This window comes from Mizuhopecten yessoensis, unplaced genomic scaffold, assembly GCF_002113885.1.
Source record: "Mizuhopecten yessoensis strain PY_sf001 unplaced genomic scaffold, ASM211388v2 scaffold4947, whole genome shotgun sequence".
NCBI lineage: Eukaryota > Metazoa > Mollusca > Bivalvia > Pectinida > Pectinidae > Mizuhopecten > Mizuhopecten yessoensis.
In genome coordinates this window covers 1103481-1113445 of record NW_018405801.1, presented here as the reverse complement: position 1 = coordinate 1113445, position 9965 = coordinate 1103481, and the positions used below count along the sequence as shown (strand labels likewise).

The 9965-nt window shown below is 33.4% G+C and overlaps 1 protein-coding gene across 6 annotated transcripts in view; it reads left to right on the top strand.

The window, feature by feature from the left end:
- Nucleotides 1-8930, top strand: part of LOC110450057 (galactoside 2-alpha-L-fucosyltransferase 2-like) — an 18658-nt gene extending 9728 nt beyond the window's left edge. For 2 of the 6 annotated variants that reach the window (XM_021497291.1, XM_021497292.1), the window contains 2 exons: nt 6664-6806; nt 7572-8929. In XM_021497291.1, the coding sequence (XP_021352966.1) occupies nt 7658-8623 (966 nt within the window). In that variant the 5' untranslated portion in view covers nt 6664-6806; nt 7572-7657 and the 3' untranslated portion in view covers nt 8624-8929. Of the gene's footprint in view, nt 1-6663; nt 6807-7571 lie in introns of all 6 variants that reach the window. The other 4 variants (XM_021497290.1, XM_021497289.1, XM_021497288.1 and 1 more) reach the window with 2 other exon arrangements.
- The last annotated feature ends 1035 nt before the right edge of the window (nt 8931-9965 follow it).

Sequence of the window (9965 nt, the reverse complement as noted above, 5' to 3'; positions counted from 1 at the left end):
TACATGTGTAATACCTATCTGTGATAATATATACATGTGTAATACCTGTCTGTTGTAGTAATTACATGTGTAATACCTGGCTGTAGTAGTAACTACATGTGTTATACCTGGCTGAAGTAGTAAATACATGTGTAATGCCTATCTGTGATAATATATACATGTGTAATACCTATCTGTGATAATATATACATGTGTAATACCTGTCTGTAGTAGTAACTACATGTGTAATACCTGGCTGTAGTAGTAATTACATGTGTAGTACCTGTCTGTAGTAGTAATTACATGTGTAGTACCTGTCTGTAGTAGTAATTACATGTGTAATACCTATCTGTGATAATATATACATGTGTAATACCTGTCTGTAGTAGTAATTACATGTGTAATACCTGGCTGTAGTAGAAATTACATGTGTAATGCCTATCTGTGATAATATATACATGTGTAATACCTATCTGTGATAATATATACATGTGTAATACCTGTCTGTAGTAGTAACTACATGTGTAATACCTGTCTGTAGTAGTAACTACATGGGTTATACCTGGCTGTAGTAGTATATCTATATATTGCTGAGCATCAAAATTTGGATACACTTTTGTTATAAGAGACTTGTCCTAACTCAGTGCCTCTTGTTTATTATAAAACACAACAAAGATATCTTTATAAAGAAATATTGAGAAGGTTATAAAATGATTTGTATACAGAATATACAAACTAGTAAACAGGGTATATAAGAAGTGTTTTACAGAGTACATAAAGAATGGTATATAGAGAGTGGTATACAGGGTACATAAAAAGGGGTTTACAGAGTACACAGGGTGGTATACAGAGTATATAAAGAGTGATATGCATGGTATACATAGAGTGGTATACAGGGTATGTAAGAAGCAGTAAACACAGCATATAGAGCGGTTCACACAGAATATAAGGAGTTGTATACACAGTATATAAGGAGTGGTATACAGCTTATAAACAGTGATATACAGGGTATATAAGGATTGGTCTTGTAACATAGTATATAAAGAGCGATATACAGGGTATACAAAAAATGGCCTACATGGTATATTATGAATGGTATACAGAGCATAGAGAGTGGTATAAATATTATACAGAGAGTTGTATTCAGAGTATAAATAAGTGACAAACAGAGTATATAGAGAATGTTAAATGTCTGTACATAGTAAAGAAAAAGTGGTGTGCAAGTGGTGTACAAAGTTGTATACAGAGTATATAAAAAGTTTACCACTTTCATATATTCTATATACACTATTACCTTTTTAGTCTCCCATTGGTTCCCGGGAGGATTATAGGTTTGCACCCAGTACTTCTATACTTTTTCACCTGGAGTAACCAGATTTGGTGTACAAGGACATCTTGGGATGGAGGAGTGCAAGTATGTATCAGGATACTTTCCTAACAGTAAATACATTCTGACATAAATCATTACCTTTGGGGGACTATGGATTGCCTTACACGTAATACTTTGCCTTGTTTTATATATATATATAAAATATATATTATGTACACATAATACTATCTTTACATAATTTGTATACAGTTTCTATAATTAGTTATGTATATGAAATATATCCCGAGACAGTTTTCAAATATATATGTATATCATCTACTTGCTGAAATTTGTTTATGGATTTACCTCATAAAGAGTCATGATTTATTTAGTAAGGGTATCCTCTATAATACAGCCTCGTTGCATAAGGTACCTGTATTTATCATCTCTATTATATATAGTGTATTGACTCATTTTCCAGAAGATACAATGTACATGATACAAAGTATATACATGGTATGTTTTCCGGTAAAGAGGAAAATAAGACATTTCATCTTCAAAAACTTGTAATTGTAGCATATCTCAGGTCTGAAAAAAACAGAGGCAAAGCAGTCACTGGGCCAGAGCATTTGGGTGCCAATAGAGGAAGTTTGGGTGTAAAGATAATTAAGATCCCCCACCAAGTAACCATCTGAATACATCCATGCCCACATGATTGGCTCCAGGGTCCTGTCCTGTCACAAGGGGCTTATAGTCCCCAAATTTTACATGAACTCAGTAAAGATCCCATCCATATGCTGCTGGGCATGCAGAGGAAAAACACTCATGATACCAAAATAGTCCTTAATGGAGCCCACCCCCCCCCTGAGGACTTACTCCTTCAGTCATAACATGGAAATTGTTGAGATCCCCAAGCTGATATTTCCTGTATGGTAAGAGGTAATCAACAACTTTTAATGAAAAATATTATTCCAGGTGAGCTATTAATAATGTGCCTGTGCTTCTTGTTCTAGAGAGGCCACAATAAGGGAACATAATTGGGAAACACCACCACAAGCAAACAATATGATGTTATATTTCCTGTGCATGAAATAAATATGAACCAATCGGACAACTATAATAAAGATGAGGTACCTTACCTACAGAGAATATGGACCTTACATATACCTCATGTATATGTGCATGCATACAAGATGTACTTGATGTATAGGTGTAATCTGATGTATAGAAGGTATATATATATACCTGATGCATGAAAGGTGTATATATCCCTGACCTATAGGAGGTGTATACATGTACCTGATGTATAGAAGGTATATATACCTTATGCATGGAAGGTGTATACCTGACCTATAGAAGATGTATACATGATGTATAGAAGGTATATACCTGATGTTTAGATGGTGTATACCTTTGGGAGGGGATACATTTTGCTATAGTTTATGGAAATAAGCCTTTTCAAGATCTGTTTTATCCACTTTCAGTAGTAACAAATTCATACTTGGTTGGAGTTGTGATCATGTGGACGCTAAGGGCCTCAGGGGCGGAGCCAAAAGGGGCCAAAATAGCTCAAACAATAATTGTCTACTTCCAGATCCAGATATTTTGAAAACCTTCTCATGGATGGAAATATCCTGATGTGCTTAATCAAAATGTGAATTTCACAACCCCTTGGGTACCAATTCCTCCCTGGGGAGGGGCAAAATTCCCTGCTATACATACATATATATGTAATTTTTATTTTTAACATATCACAACAACAAATAACATTTGCATTACAACTCAGGTGACCTGTTAGGCCAATGGGGCTCTTGTTTTAAAGTACTGTATTAGTTGGATGTGTTGATTTTGGCTTCCACTAATAATCCCACTACTTACCTATAATTAGATGTGGGTTACATATAGTATTTGACATGTCCCTATAGACTTAAGGTTATGGAATTATGCACTATAGAAATATTCAAATTTCAAACATTTCATATCAATATTGATTGAGTGTCGGTGCTATATATTTAAAAAAAAAAAACAGAATTTGTTCTGTATCAAAAATATATATTGTTTTTTGGGCTGAAATATCTATCCTAGATGTTATTATTAAATAGAGTTATACAATACTTATCCACAAATTTTTGAGTCTTGAACCAAATGTTAAGCACATGTATCAATAAACTGAATATTTCTCTTGGAATCTGCTTCAAACTTTGGGGGAAAAGTCCTATTTGTACCATATGCTCCCCTGTGTGATAAAATTCATTTGGAAAAGGAACTGAAATACAAGACATTCTTCATTTTTGAAATTATATCTAAGTTCCCTAAGTTTATGATCTAGTGCCAGTCACTTTTCATAAATAAAGATGATGAGATTAATTTAATATAATAAAATAACCTTGCTATAGTGATAATTGTACACATATATAGTATATTCCTGTAAAAATGTATTTTATTATGAATGTTTTCTTGGACTTAAAATTAACCTAGAGAGGTCAAGTTAGATCAAAGGTAAAAATAAGCAGTTAATGTCCTGGGTATAATAAATTGTATTTCATTATAAATATTCTTTGTGTATTTTAGATTGGATTATATCTGGTAGATTGCAAGATTCTTTACCACCAGGTCTAAATTAACATATAGGACAGTCTTTGAAAAATGGGACAAAATCTAAACAAGCTACTTGTGGTGGGCGACTCAATGAGGGTAGGTTAACTAATTTGATTGGTTTAGAAGAACACTGAACAGTTGTACATGTCCTTTACCTGTTAACTCACAAAATACATGAACACAAACTTTAAACCATGAATTTATAACACAGCAGAAATCAATAAATTTTGCTTACAACAAAGAAGACAAGTGATGTGAATGGTAAATGTTGAATCAACTAACTCAGCTTTCTGACATCAACTATAAAACAAGACCTAATTAATACCAAACCCCTCCCCCTCCCCAAATCAAACCAAACTAGAATTCTTCAACGAGGCTGTGTACGAAAAATAACATAAATCAAGATGAATTTTAGAATCTCACTTTATATTTGAGTATGTGGCGACTGATTATGACAATATTTCTGCGCTCTTATCGAGTTTGGCATCATAACACCGTCACTAAATAAATCCTCAGCAAACTACTTTCATTTGTCTCATTCTGGTTGAAAATGACGTACAACAGATTAATAAATGACAGTGATTCTCACTAATAAGAACTATATCTGAACCTTTATCTTTTAGGCCGACGAAACTAAATTGTCGTTTGAATAATTAAACATGTAGCAACTTCACAGACATTTTCTAAGTTCTCAATTGCTCTTTGGAACACTCGAGTTTCTTTCGGAAAAGTTTATAACTCTGGATTATCCCAGCCATTTTAGAATATATTAATGTGTGCTTCCTAACACTAATCTTTTACAATTTACGCGTAAATATAATAATTAATATTTAAATATATCAACTAAAATTTTATATTGGTGTTAGTTATACTTCCTGTTGAAAAATACGAAGCTGTACGGGCGCAAAGCTAGTTTTACACAGCTCCCGTTCATCGGACTCGTGATCTTACAACGGGAGCAGTCATTTTCAAACATTTCTTCTTTGTCGGTCTCGCGAGAGATATGAGAGATATGAGATATATAATATATAAGATATCTTATATATTATATAATATATCTCATAAAAGATATAAGATATCTTATAAAGAAAGGTTTATGAGATATCTTATATCTTTTATAAGATATCTTATATCTTTTACAAGATATCTTATAAAGTATATAAGATATCTTATAAAAGATATAAGATATCTCATAAACTTAAAATAAGATATCTTATATGTTTATAAGATATCTTATATGTTTATAAGATATTTTATAAGATATCTTATATGTTTATAAGATATCTTATTTGGTTATATGATATCTTATATAATTTATAAGATATCTTATATAATATATGAGATATCTTATATAATTTTACTGGATCAACATTGCTCCATGAATAATTGACAACTTGGCTTGCCATAGGTCGGGGTTTCTTAACAAAGGAACAGTAATATGCTTTGAATTGATTACTAAGGACTATCCTACATTGAACAGGAATGATTATGTCTTACCTTCTTGGATAGGTATAAAACAAAACACCTACTCCTAGTGCTTTCTTTACATTTTTGTATGTACCTTTTGATGTCGCCAAGATTTAAGGTTCTGACAAAAGAAACCCGCTCTGCATAAACAAAACTTAAATATTTCGATATATGAGTAACAATGTATGTATTTATCCGAATCACACATTTAGTCACAAAAAGCTTTTCCATTTCTACCGCACGCTCCTCACCTTTGCAATTTTCTACCTACACGGCGAAGAGTAAGTCTTAAAATCACGCGAAATAACTAATTGGAAAATTGTATCTCATAATTGATATACTTGTAAAGGTGCTGTATCTTAATTAACAGTTGAATACTAATTAAGCAAGTAGACACATACATTGAGAGAGCAAAGGTCAGTTATCGAGATCTGATATCATAAATGTAGTATCGGATATTTTCACTGGGGAGGTAAGTATTTCCAACCATAGAAATTATCCGCTATGCTAAATAAAACATGTTTTCTTCTATCCAGATCTGATTTATGAAGGTTCGGGGGAACATCTGATAATCGATTTTCCTATTTGGGAACGTATTTTCTCAAAAAAGAATGCCCCCTCGTGCCAGGTAATGTCTTAAACCAGAAAAAGTATCAAACAACAGTGTTCCGCGGAAGAAAATTATCCGTCATAAACGAAACATTACAAAATGATGAAATAATATTGTGAAGATAACTATAACATTTTAAGTGTAAATGTGCATATGTAGAAGCCAATGACGATATTTTTGTTTAAAAATATCTTTCTATTAATGGAAAAATACATAAGGTGGCGGTAGTGTATAGATGATAAAACCGTTTATCATATAATGTTTTCAAGGTTTCCCTTCGAATACTTTTCCTATCCCTCGCACGTGCATTAAATGTCGAGTCCACCTGCAATGGCCTCTTGATTGTATCAACCTGCTCGCGATAAAAAAATGTTTACATAACAAAACCTGAAAACTCGGTTTGATAAATTGTAAATACAAAATGAATAGATCCGTAAAATTTATTGACGAATAGTTTTGTACCGTCTAAAGCCTGGATCAAACTAGCTGAACATCAAGTAACTAAAGAGCAGGATTTATAATGTTTTAGAGTTGCTGGCTTCCCTATTAGTGTCAAGTCAAGATGGTTTCCAATAAACGTCAAGAGCTTTGGTCTACTAGTCTTACACTCAACCGAATGAGTTATAGAGAAATGATCTCTTGCAGAGTCGGCAGGAACCGGATGTTATTTTATCAGTGTAACATAATTCTCTTCCTCTAGGAAAGAACTCGTCACTAGTTTTCCAGGAGTCGGTAGAAAATGGCTAGTATTTTCTATGGCTGGCGTGTACATGGTTTCTCCAGACTGCACTGTGAAGGGTTGATGCATATGATTAAAGATTACAGATTAGAAATTAGATTCATGTGAGTCAAATAATGTTTTTTCTTGTTAAATAGTGCAACATTACAGAAACGTTATATCAAATGCACACATAAGATAAAAAGGGGAAACAAAACAAAGTAAATGTCTTTTTATGCCTAAATCAGTGAGTGAGCCTTATACACCTTTTTTTGAAGAATGAGGTTTTCGGTTTCAACAGTATCAGTCAGTGTAATTCCACCCATTACATAAATTTTGTTATGAACCTACGATTATTAGCTGTTTTTAGACTCCAAGTGACACAGCCTTTCAGTATGTCGTTTCACCTGGCTGAACAGGAACATATATGTCTTTTTAAGTGTGTTTTATAGGTTGTACGTTGTGCTAAGGTGGTGATAATGTAGCTCACAGAGGTAAAATAAAATCTGGATGTTGCAATGATAAGTTTTCGTCATCGTGATATTTTATAGTGTTTACTTTTGGCTCTTTCACCCAGGCGAAAATCAAACTACATGCGTATAAAGATATCCCTTAATTAGGTAATGTTTTTTAACATAGATTATGTAGATTTTATTCAAGAAACATAAGATTACATTACATGTCTGGAGTTTATATTCTTCGATTAAGTAATATTGGTAGTAGTAGTGGTGGTAGTAGAAAAGGCAGGTCTAGCGTAGATAGTAAACCATGATTTTGCTCTGTTTAATTTTGGCTCATTTACTCCAAGCGTCAAATAACCCAAAATATAAGTAGATTAAGAAAATATCCTGTAATATGATTTAATTTGTAATGCTTTTCTTTTGTTTCAGACTTAACACTGCCAAACCTACGATGTGTCATATTGGTGACACTTTTGTTTACATCCAGCTTCATCATATACAGCTTCAAAGTAGTTATGGTCACAGAACCACAATACCTGGCCTTAAAGATTCCTTATCTACACAGAGAAAGTAATATCTCAAACAGAGGAACAGGGACGACGTTAACTTGTACAAACTATTCAGATAAGTGTGTAACATTTGGAAGTGCTATTTCTGTGGATAAAAAACGTTATCTATGTCCAAACTTTGAAGGACGGCTCGGGAATATAATGTTTATATATGCATCAACGTATGGCATCGCGTTCGATCATAACTTCACAGTTGTAGTGTCTCGAAGGAATGAATTATATGAAGGATTTGAGAATATACCTGTGCAATACTTAAGCACTTGTAATTGTTCAGACGATGCACAATTTATACAGGAAAAATTCCCAAGAATACATGAAAAGTTTAATTTCTCCATAAAACATACTGTGTACCGTATAAAAGGATTTTTACAGTCTTGGAAATATTTTAAACGTTCTTTTGCTGATATCAAGCAACAATTTGTATTCAAGCAATCGATACGAACTAAAGTTAGAAAGACTTTACAAGGACTTGCTCTAAGTATGTTTCCGAATAAAACTGTTACAACTGTAGGAATACATGTTCGTCGGGGGGATTTCGTTAGAGAACACCTTGTTGTCCCTAAGAAAGAATACTTCGATAGAGCAAAACAGTATTTTCTTAATAAATATCAAAATGTTCTTTTCATCGTTGCAACGTCACCGATTGAAGAAGACCGAAAGTGGTGTAAAGATCATATAATGAATGGTAATGGAAAAGCGGTATTTTCCGGATTCAATGACAGATATGAAGATATGGCAATTTTGACTATGACAGATCACGTGATTACCTCTGTCGGGACGTTTGGTTGGTGGTCGGGGTTTCTTAACAACGGAACAGTAATATACTACGATTGGATTCCTAAGGACCATCGTAGATTTAACAGAAATGATTATGTCATACCTTCCTGGATTGGTTTAAAACCAAACACGTGATCCCAGTGCTTTCTTGGACAGTTTATATTTTGTTGTTTTTATGTACCGTTTGGTTTTGAGCTGATGTCAACAGATATCCAGATTTACATAAGTGTCACGATACTTTTTTTTGTTTCCTTTTCTGTTTTATAAAACATGTAGTTCGATGTATTGTCAAACAAAATTTGAATAAAACAAAGTTTAATCCAACAGAAATCCACTTTTGCATAAACCAACTTTACATCTTTCGAAATATGAGTTATGTATTCATCCAAAATCTCCCATTTGGTTCCAATTTGTCCACACAGATCTCACCATTGCAAAATTAGAAATGTTCAACCTATCAATGAAGACTCATACTAAAATGCATGTGAACAAATTTTATCCTACAATATAATATAATAATTGATATACTTGTTAAGGTGTCGCGTATTAATAAACGTTTGATTTGCAAGCATGCAGACAGATCCCATATTAGATCAAAGGTAAATTATCAAAATTTTATTACACCTTTCTATCGGTAATCTTGAATGGAGAGGAAATTATTTCCAAACGAAAAGTATCTGCTATGCTGAATAATACATTTGCTTTATCCAGTTCTGATTTGTGCAGGTTTGGGGAAACAGTAGACTTGCAATATCCCACTGCAAGTCGTAGAATGCGACTAACGTACTCGCTCCCTCTGTAACTCCCCGTACCCCTAGCCTCACCTACCCCTTATAATGTACATAATTAGGGTTGGTTTGTTCTGTGTCCCCCAAGCATATCGGACATATCGGGGAAACCTAGAAAAAAAATCTTGATAATAAAAAAGATAATATTTTTTTATTGTATAACAGGGAATTGTCGCCGCAGTTTAACTCTCCCCTTTTCGCCCTCGGTAATGTGGACTAATTTATCCTTAAAACCAATATGAGGAAACAACATAATAAACATAGCAATCAAATGCGAGAGCGAGATAAAAACTGAACAAAAATGGAATGTACTACTGTAAGGGGAAATTTGATTGGGCGAAAGTTTGATTGGGCGAACGTTTGATTGTTCGAACGTTTCCTAGTATACAGCATTCCATTCTGTTGATTATTTTGGTACCTTCTAAAGCTGGGAACAAACCAGCAAATGACTAGGTGCGTTACGGGTCATTATCGGCCTCATCGGGGATTTTATTTGTAATCATGAAAAAATGAAGTACGCAAAATGCAATTTCATATTCATCCGACAACTGGTTTAAGGGATATGACATTACTCGAAGAGAGACATAAACCCACATTTTTATAATAAAATGCGTGAATATCGTAGGTTATGCGCGATTTGGTTGAAAGTGGCCATTATGAAGAATTAACTAAAAACTCTTCAATTTTGA